Below are 18937 nucleotides of genomic sequence, written 5' to 3'. Positions count from 1 at the left end.
AATGGTTAAAATCGGTCATTTTTTGACAAAACGGCATGCATTTCACATTGAGTGTTCTGGTCGGACTTTATTCGCCTCATTAAAAAAGTGATGAATATCACCCTTAAAAAAGTTAACCAATTTTTGAAGCTTAATAACTTTTTTATCTTAACTTTAATTGAAATGCAACCTTCAGATGAAATATTTGTCATAATTTAGGCTTTAAGAAAACCCGTTTTTGAAAGAAATCGGCCGTGGGAGACAAAAGTTATTGACGAAAAACTGGTTTTTCATGTTCCTCTCGAACAAAATGTCTCAAAATCCCATACAAACTTCAGGCTCGTTGAGCGACCCCTTCCCGTGGTCCGATCTGGCCCAAATTTGGCATGAGATCTTGTACTAGGCCCAGGACCAATTTTAGCCTGCAGCGTATAACATTTTACAGGTTTTAAATTTCCCATACAAATTTGGGGCAGTCTAATGGTCATTCACCCTCTGTACATTGTAAATAAAATGTTGTCTTATCTGTAGATTCTCAGTTTTATTCTATTTTTGTTTATTTTTATATTATGTATTGGACCACCCTCATGTAAACTTAGATCCAAAATGCCTGATAGACATCAGAATTGATTACTTGAGGTTTGGAGAGAGATGTGATGTGTTTTAAATATTTGCAGATGCATGTGTATAAAAAATATATAATTTCCAAACAAATACCCAGAAAAACGTTTTTGTCCAAACTTTTTTAAAAATCATCTTAAATAAATCTACCCTGATTGAGTTGAAATTTGTTTGAGAAAATATTTGTAAGTTAAACAATGATATGCATGTATATGGCGGGTTACAATGTACACTTGTACAGTTCATATTACAACTTAAACAATGTACAAGTTTGACTTATTTTTAAGAAATTTCAAAATATCTCTGGGTATTTGTTCTTACTATGAGGAAAAAATTCCAACAAGTTGAGATTACAAAAACGGGAAACACGAACTAATTGTTGCGCCTCGAGTAGCACGCACTTTAAGCGCTTCAGTTCTTACCTAATGAGGGATAAAATTTCACCTGCCTTGTCTTGCTTGCACTCTTCCCCTTCTCAGCGTCCTCACAGATACTTAAGATTCACTTTTCGGATTTCCCTGCAATAGATAGAAACGTAAGAATTTGCATCCAGTGATGCAGCAGCAATTTGATACAGTGGAATTTATTAGGATTTAATTGCAGAAGCCGGGACCTGTAGATCCTAGCTAGTCCACTACAAACCCAACGAGTGCAAGGCTTAGCCAGACATCCCTTCCATCTTAAAACGGCCCCGGCTGGATTGACTTGCGGATGGATGCAAACGATCAGAATTGAACTTGTTTTCCTCCTTCTGTGTGTTGTGGTTCAAACATCGTTTCGGAAAAGAAAAGGAATCTTGGCTCCCCTAGCTGCCGGAATGCAAGTTCATACTTCAGATACGGGCACTCATGAGCAGACGGACATGGATCGGTCGTGGTTTTCCCTTTTTGCCGATCACACAAACTCCCCAGGATCATGTTCCCATGTTCAGGCCGTCCACTTGTCTTGGGCAAACATGTTGGCAACATCTTCTTGGGGATCGGTCGAACTGGTGCTTGATCTGGTGTCCGCTTCATCTCCTGATCTCTGAAACCGACATGAGCTGCTCAGTCAACTGTGTGAAAATGTTAAGATAAAGCAGGTTCAAGTGAACTCATCGCACTTTGGACGTGTGCCATTCTGGATCATGTGCTAAACAGTGTAATAAAGTAATTAATTGCCGTTTTGATTTGCAGCCCCTTTGTTTGATTTGACGGGCGGAGGACTTTACAATTAGCTAAGCAGCAAATAAGCATTATTTGTGATAATAATATTGCTAGGAATTGAAGAAAGAAAACAGACAATCTGATCACTAAAGAAGCAACTAGAACGAAAATAGGATTTTAAAAAAAATCGTTTTATTTTTACGGAATCACTATCCCCAAATATGAAGGTTGGATGGACGAAATATATCAGAAAAATGACATGTTTCAAAAATGGTCGAGAGCTTTCCACACTGAAGCACAAACTGTACGAAAAATATTAAAAACTACGTACTAAGATGTTTTTTGCCTTTCTTTCAGAAAGGTATAGTTTGGGAGATTGGGAGATCATTAATTAAGGGTCTTAGATATACCTTTATAGGTGCCTATCGAATCAGCTTGACGAGTTCAAAAGATGTCTGTGTATTTGTGTGTATTAGTGTGAATTTTTGTAAACACACGTTTTTGCGAAACTGGGCAGTACAATCAAAATGATTTTTATCTTAAAAAACTGATTTTTTTTCCCTCTTCAATGTATAAAAGGAAGAAAAAAAAACAAAATAGTTTGAAAAAAAAATTATCATAAAATGATCACTCAAAAAAACGTGTCCACATCCTGCAATCACTAATTAAGGTTATCGTATATATGACGTCAAATTATATATGACGTCATAGAAACGATGGCCGCGCTCGCTGTTTGTAGTCTAAAAAATAACAGCCTTTACTCCCACTCATGATGTCATCATGGCGACAAAACGAGTAGGAGGAACCCAGCAAACATAAAATCGCATTAAAATGATAACTCAAGTCATTAAAAATGTTACTGTGAATCGTAATTCCAACTAACGCAAGTGAATGGTCGTAAAAATCGTTACTCGAAGTCGGATTAAATGGTTTAAGTCGGATATGATAAAAAGTCCGCCATGTTTGCAGATTTTGAAGACGATTTCGTTCCTTTGCTTTCTCTCGCGTGGATCAAGAAGAGAGCAGCTTTGTTGTTCTCTCTGCGACCAGCAGTGCAACCAGATTGCTAAAAATCAGATGGTGTATCTGCAACAATTGCCCAATGGCAGAGGCAGCAAATATTGTCGCTGGCAACGGTTGCGCTGGCCAACGGTATGAAGTATTCATTTGAAACGCGAGAAAAACACACTGATCATCGATGATGATGATCGAATTGTGCGCTGAAATTCACCAGATGTGCAGCAAAATTCATCAGATGTGCAGCAGAATTCATCAAGTGTGCACAAAATTCACCAAGTGTGCGGCAGAATTCATCAAGTTTGCAGAAAATTCACCAGATGTGCGTTTCCATCTTTTTGATTTTCATTTACATGGGATTCGATGATCATTTCATACGGGTGGCGCTGGCATGCGTTGAGAGAAAAAACTTGTGCCCTCTTGCATTCTCTCAGTATGTATGCATATGGTGTTGAATATCGTCCAAATAGTATTTTCTTATCGCTTTAGCCAGAGGTTGAAAAGATGTATGTGTATTGCCTCAACTTTGGTAGGTAAAGCTGTTTTTTTGAGTTTCATACAATCATTCTTTAATGTATATGAGACGTATAACTAAGTTGTTGAGAAATATACCTACAAAAATGTTTGCTGGGAAGGAGTAGGTGGAAGGCGAAGATATTTACAAACTAGCTTCAAAGTTTTCATATTTTGTACCAATTCAGTATTAACCAAACCGGTTTCAAAAATTCGGAGCCGAAGTTCCAAACCATATCTAATTGTTAATATGGATTTTCATAAAGGGGTACGACCCCGAACTTGACATACTCAATCGATGGGTCTTGAATCCCATATCGCAAACTTCTGCAGCGATTGCGGGCTTCGATACTTCGCCCAACGCTATAATCGCAAGCAAAGGTTGCTCTGAGAAGGAGAAACCATATCTAGCGTAACATTTCAAAAGGGCGAAACTGACAAATGTAAACAAATCGAGTTAACGGTCATTCCGGATACTCGCGGTTGCACTTTACCTAATAAACGTTTCATCTTAAAATCACATAAAACATTCAAAAATTTGATTAAATTCAATTGGGCGAAAGGTTTAATAAGAAAAATAATGCGAAAAACAAAAAAAATAAGAATAAATTGCACGAAAGTTTGTGTGCAACAAAATTGCATATAACATCATTGCACAAAATCTATAAATCAAGGAATTTTTCATCAAATATATCAATAAAATCAAGAGTACAAAAGGTGAAATAACTCCCATAATCCAGAATTTGATTTTTAATCTTGTAATCTTTCGGTGATTTTTTTTCAAATTTACATAAAATATTTCAAACTTTATTTATCCTTCTCTCCTTTCGGGTTTTTTGGAAATTTCGGGTGACAAAAGAAGAAATTGAGCTGAAATGTAGGTCTTCGAACGGTACTTTTTCAACCAACTGACAACTCGATTGGGTGATCAACTAATAAAAAAAAACATTTGGAATAATCGATACCGCTGCAGACCTCATGCTGGGTAGGGAAAAAGAATCTTGAAGAAAAAAACTGTCATACAGGGATCGATTCATCTAGTAGTAGCATGTATCCTGACAAGTTGTTGATGACAAATATCAAAAATACATATTTTAAATATTGTCGAGTATAAATTGTTATTTAGAAAATTGACAAAATTGACAATACATATTGTTAAAATAGATGAAATAGAAAAAAACTGTTAAAAATGACAAAGTTAAAAATTGACAAAATTTGCAAAATTGATAAAATTGACAAAATTGGCAAAATTGACAAATTTGACAATATTGACCAAGTTACCAAAACTGACAAAGTTACCAAAACTGACAAAGTTGACAAAAATTGGCAAAAATTGGCAAAAATTGACAAAACTGACAAAATTGACAAAATTGACAAAATTGACAAAATTGACAAAATTGACAAAATTGACAAAATTGACAAAATTGACAAAATTGACAAAATTGACAAAATTGACAAAATTGACAAAATTGACAAAATTGACAAAATTGACAAAATTGACAAAATTGACAAAATTGACAAAATTGACAAAATTGACAAAATTGACAAAATTGACAAAATTGACAAAATTGACAAAATTGACAAAATTGACAAAATTGACAAAATTGACAAAATTGACAAAATTGACAAAATTGACAAAATTGACAAAATTGAGAAAATTGAGAAAATTGACAAAATTGACAAAATTGACAAAATTGACAAAATTGACAAAATTGACAAAATTGACAAAATTGACAAAATTGACAAAATTGACAAAATTGACAAAATTGACAAAATTGACAAAATTGACAAAATTGACAAAATTGACAAAATTGACAAAATTGACAAAATTGACAAAATTGACAAAATTCACAAAATTGACAAAATTGACAAAATTGACAAAATTGACAAAATTGACAAAATTGACATAATTGACAAAATTGACAAAATTGACAAAATTGACAAAATTGACAAAATTGACAAAATTGACAAAATTGACAAAATTGACAAAATTGACAAAATTGACAAAATTGACAAAATTGACAAAATTGACAAAATTGACAAAATTGACAAAATTGACAAAATTGACAAAATTGACAAAATCGACAAAATTGCCAAAATTGACAAAATTGACAAAATTGACAAAATTGACAAAATTGACAAAATTGACAAAATTGACAAAATTGACAAAATTGACAAAATTGACAAAATTGACAAAATTGACAAAATTGACAAAATTGACAAAATTGACAAAATTGACAAAATTGAAGAAATTGACAAAATTGACATAATTGACAAAATTGACAAAATTGACAAAATTGACAAAATTGACAAAATTGACAAAATTGACAAAATTGACAAAATTGACAAAATTGACAAAATTGACAAAATTGACAAAATTGACAAAATTGACAAAATTGACAAAATTGACAAAATTGACAAAATTGACAAAATTGACAAAATTGACAAAATTGACAAAATTGACAAAATCGACGAAATTGACAAAATTGACAAAATTGACAAAATTGACAAAATTGACAAAATTGACAAAATTGACAAAATTGACAAAATTGACAAAATTGACAAAATTGACAAAATTGACAAAATTGACAAAATTGACAAAATTGACAAAATTGATAAAATTGACAAAATTGACAAAACTGACAAAATTGACAAAATTGACAAAATTGACAAAATTGACAAAGTTGACAAAATTGACAAAATTGACAAAATTGACAAAATTGACAAAATTGACAAAATTGACAAAATTGACAAAATTGACAAAATTGACAAAATTGACAAAATTGACAAAATTGATAAAATTGACAAAATTGACAAAACTGACAAAATTGACAAAATTGACAAAATTGACAAAATTGACAAAGTTGACAAAATTGAAAAAATTGACAAAATTGACAAAATTGACAAAATTGACAAAATTGACAAAATTGACAAAATTGACAAAATTGACAAAATTGACAAAATTGACAAAATTGACAAAATTGACAAAATTGACAAAATTGACAAAATTGACAAAATTGACAAAATTGACAAAATTGACAAAATTGACAAAATTGACAAAATTGACAAAATTGACAAAATTGACAAAATTGACAAAATTGACAAAATTGACTAAATTGACAAAATTGACAAAATTGACAAAATTGACAAAATTGACAAAATCGACAAAATTGACAAAATTGACAAAATTGACAAAATTGACAAAATTGACAAAATTGACAAAATTGAGAAAATTGACAAAATTGACAAAATTGACAAAATCGACAAAATCGACAAAATTGACAAAATTGAAAAAATTGACAAAAATTGACAAAATTGACAAAATTAACAAAACTGACAAAATATACAAAAAATGACAAAAAATGACATAAAATGACAAAAAATGACAAAAAATGACAAAAAATGACAAAAAATGACAAAAAATGACAAAAAATGACAAAAAATGACAAAAAAGGACAAAAAATGACAAAAAATTACAAAAAATGACAAAAAATGACAAAAAATGACAAAAAATGACAAAAAATGACAAAAAATGACAAAAAATGACAAAAAATGACAAAAAATGACAAAAAATGACAAAAAATGACAAAAAATGACAAAAAATGACAAAAAATGACAAAAAATGACAAAAAATGACAGAAATGACAAAAAATGACATGAAAGACAAACATTACACAAATATCAAAATGTTTCGACAAAATTTACATAAAATCTTGAAAAAATTTATGAAACATTTGAAAAATTAGATGAAACTGACCAAAATTGTCCAAATCGACCATTTGGGCCAGTTAGACAAAATTGACAAAATTGGAAAAGAAAATCACAAACTTGACCTAATTTATAATATGTCAAAACCTTGAGTTATTTGACAAAATTAGTATAATTTTCTTTATTAACAATACTGTCAAAATTGATAAAAGGCCAAATTAACAAAATTAATTAAATTGATAAATTGACGAAAATGGCAAAATGATAAAATTGAAATTATTGACATTTCAAAGTTATCAAAATGTTTTAATACTAAGTATAGTTAATTCGATCAATTATTGTAACCTACGTTGAAGCATCGTATTTTACTCTAGCAGTTGTAATTTTACACAATTTTTTTTCAATATTTTCGCTTCCTTCACTTGAGAGGTTGAATTATTTGAAACACATGGTTAGACATCTTTTTTTTAATTGTATTCTTTATTTTTAGACCTTTTTATATTTTATAGATGTAAGATCACAATGTCATAGAGCCGGGAACATACAAGATATTTCATAATTCAGTCATTCAAAAATTTCCAATAAGTTTTTAATTATGTTATTCATAAGAAAATTATAATTCAAAAATCTATCATTTGTTTATTATTTTGTGTCATGTGTATCGAAATATAATTTACAGGCTGTAAGAAAGGCTACAATCTACTGTCATGTGTATTAAATCGGGTTTTTTCTTTGCGGTGTTTGGTTTTGAAAGGTCTGGTTTTTCTAACGAAATAAACAGTGTCCAAAAGTAGTACTTTTTGAATCAGTTTTCAGAACAATGATTTAGAGTAAGATTGTCAGAATTTTTTCAGCAACCTGACTAAATCCGGGCAAATTTTGACAAAACCTAGAAATGACTCAACAAATATCAAGTAGAGGAGTTGAAAAAAAAAATTTCATAAAAACTTATCGACAGATTTAAAATCGTATTTTAGGCTTTCAAAAAACCTTTCAAGATTATTTTTATAAAACCTGCTCAAAAAAAAAAAAAAAAAATAATTATAGCACAGTTTGTTATTTGTTGGATTTGCCTCACAAAGTGAATAAATCCAGGTGAAATCCGGGCATTTTTCGAGTAAATCAGGGCAACCGAACTGGGACTGACTATTCCCAAATTTTGTTATAAATATCCGGGCAAACCCGGATAAAACCGGGCAATCTGGAAACCTTAATTAAGAAGGAAAACTACAACTGTTGTCTGCAGGTTCATCTGATTAACTTTTCATCCAATTGGAAGATTGGCCATATTGGTTAAAATTCTTTCTTAATAAGTAAAAAAGAATGAAATAGAATAGAATTTTTTCATCAGTAAAATGATTATGAATAAGTCTTCCCACATAGTCTCGGAACTGCCTTCGAGCCTGAACTTCTAGCCTCAACATCACCTTAAATGAACAGACTAAAGCAGAAAAAAGGGGATCCAATTCGATGTGGGTAGGTGTTTATTTTATATCACCACACAAGCCTACAGGCAACTAACCCAAACCCAAGCTGGACCGCTCTGGATTGAAACAAAATCCTCGCAGCTAGACACTTTGCTAATGTAGCTGATAAAAAGCTCATTTTTCACCGCTCCATTTACGAGAGGGTTTCAAACCTTGTTGCTAATTCGTTGTAGCAGGAGGAGCGTAAGGGGATACTGCCGGAGATATCCTTTTTCACCATCTTCGGCCAGCAACCATTCCCGGGAAATCCGAGAGGGTGTTAAATGTTATTAATTTTCTGCAATTTATGACGACACCGGGAGACTTGTGCGCTAGGTAGAGCAGCTTATTTGGCACGTCATTCGTTTTATTACATTCCGTGATGGAAAAATAAGACAAAATTTATGTGTGATTGGACAGAAATTCTTCTGAGTCATTAGTTATCACCGGGCGCTGAAATATCGGTGGCTCGAGGTTCAATTGCTAATTTACAGTTAAAATACACAGCAAAACATGGGGGGGCGGAACATGGGAAATTCGGTTCACAAAAAGTAAAGTTTTCCTTCATAGCGATATAATCCACGTTAGTCTGTCAATAACTTGACGACAGCGTTCGGTATTTTCTTCCAAGCAAAAGGGAATATGTAGTTGCCAGTGCTAATCCCTCATTCACATGACATGTCCAGGCGGTAGCATCCAATGCAAGGCAATGGCCATCGAACCTACTAAGTGCAGATATCGATGATGTATGTAAAATATATACACACTGTCCAGACGGAATCAATATTTATTATTGCAGAAACAATGCGCGTTCCCGCTCAGTGGATCTAGCGGCTTGTTAGTCCGGCACACGCTTTATCTTTGCAGGAGGATTTTTTTTCTGCGTAACTACCAGTGCATAAGCGTTCGACCCAACCAACCTAAGGATCACTGATTTATGGGACCCCCCTACACCCACCCTTCTACAAAGTTGGCGATCTAGTGGCAGGGCTCTTTCCTTCCTTACAGAATGAGATTGTTATCCATTCAAAAATTAAACTTTCTACCGTTTAACCCTTCAAAACTCAACCCGCCTTTAGGCGGCGTTTACTAGAATCCAATTGTTAGATAACTATCAACAGTGTTCAAAACTGTTGACATGCTAGTATGAATGTGAAATAATTTTTCAATCACAGTATACATTTTACTTTGAACCTGATTTTCTCTGATCATTCACAAAGCAATCTCTGACTGATAGTCGATAAAAAGTCACTTCATTTCCAATTCGTGACCGTAATCCTCCAAAAAATCTCAGTCATTAAAATGCTGAAATCAGTGAAGTCGGTTAGTTTGTTGTTTTTGTTGGAAGCATGCATTGGCTGAAATAAATTTGTTTTCTGTTTATATTTCTATTTGGAATAAAAGTTGTTCCAGGAAGAAAACAGAATTCGAGCTAAGAAATACTAGGAGTTGTTTATATTCTGCTTTTCTGTTGGGATTATTCAAAAAATGCCTAAGAGCATGTAGTAAGACAAGGACATTCCAGAACGTTTTATACCTTTTTAAATAGTTGAGAAGAAATTTCTTCATGTTGGTGATCTACTTAAAAATTTACATAAAAACTGAGCATTTGAAATCCATTCACACTTCTCATACTGTCACGACAGTCGTGAAATGACTGACTGCCGAGTGAATGATGGTATAAAACAAAAATATTCACAATCATCATAAAGTTAGTCTAGGCCAACCTGATATTTTTTCGCTGTCTGTCCAAATAGATGGGGAAGAAAGCATTTTTATCTCATTCAGTGTGTATTGTGATAGATGAATTTGACTTTTTTGAGCACTGACTATCAAATCAAAATGATCACTGCAAATTGTTTGCCGCAAAATCTTATTTTCTGATTCTTTGCGTTCCTTTTTGTTTCCGTGCCACCACCATCATTAAAACTACCTACGATCATCATTAGACAAGAATACAAAGCAATTAAGTAATTAACCCGTCTATTTGCCCCCAAAATCGGTGTTATTGCTTTCCCATTGACGATCACATAGTGAATCCCGTGTAATATAGTGGATATTTCCCGATTAAATACCCATCGCATACTTGGTGCTTCCAACTCTTGTTGGTTCACGATGAATGTGCGATCATCTGCCCGCCCCGCAATCCAAGTGATTAGCAGAGTGCCCCGAGTGCCCATCCCGACAACCCGCAAACCCCTCCCGAACATTGGTGCCGTGACCAGGATCACGACCGTCCCGCTGCGAACCCGCGTGTCATCAACATAACCTCACTGTTGAGGTTAGCCAAATACTTTTGCCGCCTATTTCGGATTATTTTATCAAAACCAAAGGCCTCATTTGAAGAGGTACCAGGTGACCAATACCATCCCCTTTTGCGGTACTTCTTGGTCTTTTTTCGACAATTTTTGTTGACCAGCTCCGATTCAACTATCCTGCAACCGGATAATCGTCGGCAGAATGGTTGACGACCAGAAGCTGAAGTCCAGGAAGCTAAAAAGGGCGAATATCATTGCCGGAATGAACCCTATGGAACAGTTCCAGCATCAATACGTCGAGCATCAACACCAAGAAGATGTTCGATACCGTTTCACAGTGGTCCGAAAAGGCTAAAGGTGGAACTTTTTTCGTAGCGCCTCTGTTTTTCATTTTATCTCTAAAGTGTCTTCAGAACATTTGCTTCTTCAAACATGCTTCATAACTTGAAATTATCAAAAGTTAGTCAAAGCCTACTATAAAAAAATTGAAAATTCTAACTTTTTTAGTTCAATACATAGAGCATTAATTTATACTACAAAGTTGTAGAATACAAGAAAATATGAAACTTTGTTGAATGCACCAATACTCTATCTCTTTTCAGATTAGAGTTATAAAGGTTTTATTTTAAAAGTTATTTAAAAGTTAGTTTTTTAAACTTAACTATAGTTAGATGAGGATTTACATGAATAAAATGTTCTAAACATTTGTTGAGACATTCAAATCCCACGTTTTGCACAAGATTGCAACATTCTACGACGTTTCCTAGCCAACTTATTGCATTTTTAAGTTTTATTTTTACTCAACTTCACGAGCGTTTATTGCAAAAACGTGCAAGTGGATTTTCAAAACTAATAAACCACATTGAAGCTTGAACTTAGTGCAACAAATTGGTGTCGGCACCATTTGTCTCCACGCGCTTATATTTGAACACAACAAGCATACGTTTGATGTGTTTTGCGTGTTTCCATACAAACATTATTTTTAACTACCTTCTGCCTTCGTTTTGCGTAGCATCTACGTAGCCTGGAAATAAATTTTTCCATTTTTTGTATGGAAACACCTAAAACATATCAAATATATCCTTGTTGTGTTCGAATATGAGCGCGTGAAGACAAATGACGTCAACACCAATTTGTTGCACTAAATTCAAGCTTCAATGTGGTTTATTAGTTTTGAAAATCCACTTGCACGTTTTTGCAATAAACGCTCGTGAAGTTGAGTAAAAATAAAACTTAAAAATGCAATAAGTTGGCCAGGAAACGTCGTAGAATGTTGCAATCTTGTGCAAAACGTGGGATTTGAATGTCTCAACAAATGTTTAGAACATTTTATTCATGTAAATCCTCATCTAACTATAGTTAAGTTTAAAAAACTAACTTTTAAATAACTTTTAAAATAAAACCTTTATAACTCTAATCTGAAAAGAGATAGAGTATTGATGCATTCAACAAAGTTTCATATTTTCTTGTATTCTACAACTTTGTAGTATAAATTAATGCTCTATGTATTGAACTAAAAAAGTTAGAGTTTTCAATTTTTTTATAGTAGGCTTTGACTAACTGTTGGTAATTTCAAATTATGAAGCATGTTTGAAGAAGCAAATGTTCTGAAGACACTTTAGAGATAAAATGAAAGACAGAGGCACTATGAAAAAAGTTCCACTTTTAGCCCTTTCGGACCACAGTGCGTTTGGAGCACCTCGAAAAGCTGTGGAGATCGTTCGACGAAGTCGGAAGATGGACTGCGAATAGCTTGACTAGGAGGAGGATGCGGAGACTAAAAACCTAGAGATTCGAAGCAAAACCGAGTCTGATTATTTCCGGGTCAAAGCTGGTCTAGCTTCCAAGATCCCGGAATCGTCGACGGCATATGCTGCAAACGAAACATCCACCCCCGTCCATCTTGCAAACATCAAACTCCCGACGATCACGCTACCCGAATTTGATGGCGATTTCAATCATTTATTTTATTTTTTTTTATTTACATAGTATTTCGTCTCACGACATAACTTGACGAACATAATTCCTAAAATTCACTCGGTCCATGGCAACCGTTTTCCAATTTCTCAGACACCCCACGTTCGCCAGATCACGCTCCACTTGGTCTAACCACCTCGTTCGTTGCGCCCCCGCTCGTCTTGTCCCTACTGGATTCGTAGCGAACACCTTTTTTGCAGGACAGCCGTCCGGCATTCTCGTAACATGTCCCGCCCAGCGTATCCGGCCAGCCTTCACCACCTTCTGGATACTGGGTTCGCCGTAGAGTCGCACGAGCTCATGGTTCATCCTTCGCCTCCACACTCCGTTCTCCTCTACGCCGCCAAAGATGATTCTTAACACTCGTCGCTCAAATACTCCGAGTGTACGCAGGTCCTCCTCGAGCAATATCCATGTCTCGTACTCGTAGAGAACAACCGGTCTAATGAGCGTCATATACAGGTTACACTTCGTGCGAGGGCTAAGTTTTCTCGACCGCAGTTGCTTGTGGAGTCCATAGTAGGCACGACTTCCGCTGATAATTCGCCTCCGAATCTCACGGCTGGTGTCATTGTCTGCGGTCACTAGTGAGCCGAGATAGACAAAGTCTTCGACTATGTCCAACTCGTCGCCGTCGATCGTGACCTTGTTATTACTGGACAAACGGGCTCGGTCGGTCTCGGATCCGCAGGCCAACATATACTTCCTCTTAGACGTATTAATCATTAACCCAATCCTTCCTGCTTCGCGTTTCAGTTTGCGATAGATCTCCTCCACCGCCGCAGATGATCTGCCGACTATATCAATGTCATCGGCAAAGCAGATAAGTTGACTGGATCTGTTGAAAATCGTGCCCCGCATTTCGTCCACCGCTCGTCGAATAACACCTTCTAGCGCCACGTTGAACATCATGCAGGATAGACCATCACCTTGTTCAATCCCCCTGCGCGATTCGAATGAACTCGACAATTTACCCGAAATTCGCACACAGCACTGCGTTCCATCCATCGTCGCCTCGATCAGTCTGGTAAGCTTCTCGGGAAAGTCGTTCTCGTCCATGATTTTCAATACCTCGGTCACGGTCGATCGTGTCGTATGCGGCTTTGAAGTCGATTAATAGATGGTGCTTAGGGACTTCTAGTCCGCCATTGGCCATCCGACCGTCGGAAAATATGCTCTGAAAGCTGTTCTGACCACCCAAATGGTCGGATTCTTACAAATCGAACATAATTTTGTTGGTTTTTTTAATAAGTTTGTTATTTTCAAATGAAAATACAAAAAGATTGAATAAAAAAAATAAAAAAACTTAAGTGCAATCTTTTAAGTTAATGGAGACTGTTAGAAACAGTAGTAATTTTAACGAATGATCAATCAGAATGTTGCTATTCAAGTGCCAATCAAACTAAGGAAAAACTTAGGAAAAGATACTGAAAATTTGTGACTGTTAAAGTCGGAATAACAAAATTTCGTTTTCAAAAGTCCACATAAAACTTTAAGGCTCTAAGAATGGTTCAGAATAACTTGATATTTCGTGATGTGAATTCAGTCAACTACCTTGCTCTGTTTAAGCTGAATGAATTCACGTCAAAACATTAAATAAGCATAACTTTGTTGCTTACTTGGATCTGGCGAACGTGGGGTGCCCGAGGAATTGGAGAACGGTTGCCATGGACCGAGTGAATTTTAGGAATTATGTTCGTCAAGTTATGTCGTGAGACGGAATACTATGTAAATAAAAAAAAATAAAATAATTGTTGCTTACTTACTTAATGTTCCCACGCCAATTCTCCGGTGCATAGGGCCGTGGTAGAAGACCTCCACTGTTGACGATCCGGAGCCAGCATCTTCACTCCGTCTCAGTCAAGATTTCGGCGGATACGCTTCGCCGCTCCGAGTTTCTGGGTCTGCCTCTTCTTCGATGTCCTTCTGGATTCCATTCTAGCGCCTCTCTGCAAATCTCGTTATCATCACTTCGCAGCGTGTGCCCAATCCATCTCCACTTACGTTCGCGAACGTCGATTTCTAGCGCCCTTTGATGACACCGGCGATGTAGTTCCTCATTTGAGATCCAGTTGCCAGGCCACCAAGCGCGTTTACAAATACTTGCAGTTTTCGCGTCGTTACCGCATATGTACACCAAGTTTCGCACCCGTACAGCAATACGGAATTGACGTTGAATCTGACGTGACCGCCAGATGTTTCGGAGCCATCTCAAAAGCAAACCGGGCCTTTCTGATCCGGGTTTCGATGTCTTTCTTTGTACCACCATCAGGCGTTATCTGGCTACCAAGATACTGGAAGCACTCCACTTTCTCAACCTGGGCTCAAGCTGGGCAACGCTATCATAAAACTGGAGTGATTTTCTGTGTTGATCTCCATCGACTTGGTCTTTCCGACATTGACTTTGAGACCAGCTGCCTTGGAGCTTTCGGTGAGGTCGTCGAGTTTGCTCTGCATATCCAGTTGTGTTTGGGCGAGCAAAACAATATCGTCTGCCAGGTCGAGGTAGTTCAGTTGCTCCATTGTCGAAGGATTCCACGGCAATCCTCGGTTCGGTGCACAGTGGATCGATCTAGTCAGAATCTCATCCATTACGATGAGAAAAAGTAGCGGTGATAAGATAGTTACATCCCTGTCTCACTCCAGCAGTTACCGGAATTGGTTCGGACAAGACACCATCATGCAAGACCTTGCACGAAAATTCCTCGTATTGTGCTTCGATGAGATGAACTAGTTTCTCTGGGACTCCTTGTTGCCTCAGAGCAAACATATTATAATCAACATTGGTAACTCTCAGCATGCTTCATATAGTCCAGCAAGGACATGCATTTCAGCATCACCTTCAGGGGAAAGTTCTTACTAAACGAGTCAAGTTGGCGTGTTTCGTCGAACAATTTCTTGATATGTTTTTTACCAGTCATTCTTTTTGTCAACAAAGTTTGCATCGTTTGATTTCATTAATGCCGGTTATTTTATTTTCCTCTAATAGAACATTAGATGTGCTAGTCAGTCTTAATAAAAAAAATGCGCTTGTTTTAGAAGGTAAGCATTTAATATCATGAATATTTCCTACATTACTTATGACAATTTGAAAACACCTAATGATTCCATCGGCAGTTGCTCCCGTTGCATCTAATTGCATATAGGTAATCCTGCTCAATTGGATCTCTCACTCATTCCGTGAGATTTGAACCGGAGAGTTTTCTTGGGAACTGTTTCTTTCCGGCCTGCATCAAGAGTCTAGTGGAAACATTTTTTGTGTTTCTCAAAAAAAATCGTTTAAGAGCCCTGTAGGAGGCCAAAATGGGGCAAATAATTAGTGCACAGCATAAAGGTGCGGGATCAGTATTCACGGCCCACACCAAAAAGCGAAAGGGACTTTCCAAACTGCGTCTTCTGGATTACGCCGAGCGACATGGTTACATGAAGGGAGTCGTGAAACAAATCATCCACGATCCAGGTCGTGGCGCCACGCTGGCCGTCGTCCACTTCCGGGACCCGTACAAGTTGAAGGTCCGTAAGCAGCTGTTTATCGCCGCCGAGGGTATGTACACCGGTCAGTTTGTGTACTGCGGAAAGCGCGCCCAGCTGCAGATCGGAAACGTGCTCCCGATCGGTCTGATGCCCGAAGGTACCATCGTGTGCAACCTGGAGGAGAAGACCGGTGATCGGAGCAAGCTGGCCCGTACCTCCGGCAACTATGCCTCGGTCATTGCCCACAATTCAGTTGCTCCATTGCCCCATTGTCATTGCCCACAGTTCAGTTGCTCCATTGTCGAAGGATTCCACGGCAATCCTCGGTTCGGTGCACAGTGGATCGATCTAGTCAGAATCTCATCCATTACGATGAGAAAAAGTAGCGGTGATAAGATAGTTACATCCCTGTCTCACTCCAGCAGTTACCGGAATTGGTTCGGACAAGACACCATCATGCAAGACCTTGCACGAAAATTCCTCGTATTGTGCTTCGATGAGATGAACTAGTTTCTCTGGGACTCCTTGTTGCCTCAGAGCAAACATATTATAATCAACATTGGTAACTCTCAGCATGCTTCATATAGTCCAGCAAGGACATGCATTTCAGCATCACCTTCAGGGGAAAGTTCTTACTAAACGAGTCAAGTTGGCGTGTTTCGTCGAACAATTTCTTGATATGTTTTTTACCAGTCATTCTTTTTGTCAACAAAGTTTGCATCGTTTGATTTCATTAATGCCGGTTATTTTATTTTCCTCTAATAGAACATTAGATGTGCTAGTCAGTCTTAATAAAAAAAATGCGCTTGTTTTAGAAGGTAAGCATTTAATATCATGAATATTTCCTACATTACTTATGACAATTTGAAAACACCTAATGATTCCATCGGCAGTTGCTCCCGTTGCATCTAATTGCATATAGGTAATCCTGCTCAATTGGATCTCTCACTCATTCCGTGAGATTTGAACCGGAGAGTTTTCTTGGGAACTGTTTCTTTCCGGCCTGCATCAAGAGTCTAGTGGAAACATTTTTTGTGTTTCTCAAAAAAAATCGTTTAAGAGCCCTGTAGGAGGCCAAAATGGGGCAAATAATTAGTGCACAGCATAAAGGTGCGGGATCAGTATTCACGGCCCACACCAAAAAGCGAAAGGGACTTTCCAAACTGCGTCTTCTGGATTACGCCGAGCGACATGGTTACATGAAGGGAGTCGTGAAACAAATCATCCACGATCCAGGTCGTGGCGCCACGCTGGCCGTCGTCCACTTCCGGGACCCGTACAAGTTGAAGGTCCGTAAGCAGCTGTTTATCGCCGCCGAGGGTATGTACACCGGTCAGTTTGTGTACTGCGGAAAGCGCGCCCAGCTGCAGATCGGAAACGTGCTCCCGATCGGTCTGATGCCCGAAGGTACCATCGTGTGCAACCTGGAGGAGAAGACCGGTGATCGGAGCAAGCTGGCCCGTACCTCCGGCAACTATGCCTCGGTCATTGCCCACAATCCGGATATCAAGCGTACCCGTGTGAAGCTGCCGTCCGGCGCCAAGAAGGTTCTTCCTTCGAACAACCGAGCAATGGTCGGTATCATTGCCGGTGGTGGTCTTATCGAATTATACATTAATCTCATCAAGGTCCGCAGATCCCTCGGTGTATACCTTTTATAAAAATATTCAGAACATCAAAGTTGGTTTGAGTGTTTTGAATGTGGCTATTTTTTAGTAACAAGGAATAATTACGAAGAAGCTAAAAAATGATTTTTAACCACTATTCAAAACGTAGGAAATCTGGTAAATAGTTGTTAAAAATGAATTGAAAATTTTAAAAATTTTCCAATTTTGATATTTTCGGAGTGAAAATAGAAAAAAAAAACTCGAAAAAACTTTAGTTTCAATTTTAATTTCTTTTATACAACGACCGGTTTAATGATTTTTAGGCGCTCCGTAGAGCTCCTTCTAAATATAAATATTGAATGGGAATTGATCTGCCTCTACCGGAATTCTATTCACAGCTATCATCCAGTTTTTTACACCCGAGACACAGGGGATCCCAGAGTATCGGGAATCCAGTATTGATTTATTTTCGTCAAACACCAGGGAGCATAGATCGGGCCCTCCGAGAAAAATGATTCGATTTTTTGGAAACCTAAAAGATCAATCTGACAATAAATTGCAGCCAAGGTAACAAAAACTTACCTTATACTTGTTCTAAAACAATATTGTTGAAAACAATTCCGAGGAATTCTTCAAAACAACGCACGTAAATGTCGAAGAACAATTTGCTTAACAACGACGGTATGGTTACTGTGAAATATTTTTACATATTTGTTTTGATAAACTGCCAATGGTAACTTCGGTTATTTTCGTGAGTGTTTCCATGTTTAGTAAGAACTTTCGTCACATGAAGGCGCGCATGGTGTGTCTTCAATTTTTTGGGGAGTGAGGTATATTGATTATTATAATATTTGCTCAGAGTCTTCAAGATATTCTCATGGTTAAGTCGGTTGAATGCTTTTTCGAAATCAACGAACACTATCTCTTCTGTTCTGGAATTCGTTGATTTGTTCCAGTAGCGTTGTGATGTGGTCTACACATGATCCTCCGGATCGGAATCCAGCTTGTTGCTGTCGGAATGTAGCGCCGATTTTCTCCTGGATCCTGTTCAGGATCACTTTGCAGAGTACTTTGAGGGATGTACAGATTAACATTATGCCTTGCATCTAGTAGGCCGGGAATGCTGCAGTATCCCAGATGTCAGCGAAAAGACGGTGCAACATTTGTGCTGA

At 37.0% G+C, this 18937-nt stretch overlaps 2 protein-coding genes across 2 annotated transcripts; both read left to right on the top strand.

The window, feature by feature from the left end:
* Nucleotides 1-15987: 15987 nt before the first annotated feature.
* Nucleotides 15988-16950, top strand: LOC129742440 (60S ribosomal protein L8-like). The gene is made up of 2 exons (XM_055734338.1): nt 15988-16410; nt 16924-16950. The coding sequence occupies exons 1-2, from the start codon at nt 15988-15990 to the stop codon at nt 16948-16950; spliced, it is 450 nt and encodes a 149-aa protein (XP_055590313.1).
* Nucleotides 16951-17237: 287 nt separating this feature from the next.
* Nucleotides 17238-17819, top strand: LOC129742439 (60S ribosomal protein L8-like). Its single transcript, XM_055734337.1, has one exon. It carries the CDS (start codon nt 17238-17240, stop codon nt 17817-17819), a length of 582 nt encoding a protein of 193 aa, XP_055590312.1.
* Nucleotides 17820-18937: the final 1118 nt, after the last annotated feature.

The sequence above is a fragment of the Uranotaenia lowii genome, chromosome 2 (genome assembly GCF_029784155.1).
Source record: "Uranotaenia lowii strain MFRU-FL chromosome 2, ASM2978415v1, whole genome shotgun sequence".
Classification (NCBI taxonomy): Eukaryota; Metazoa; Arthropoda; class Insecta; order Diptera; family Culicidae; genus Uranotaenia; species Uranotaenia lowii.
The sequence above is the reverse complement of the archived record's forward strand: the minus strand, read 5'-3'. Positions and strand labels throughout refer to the sequence as shown.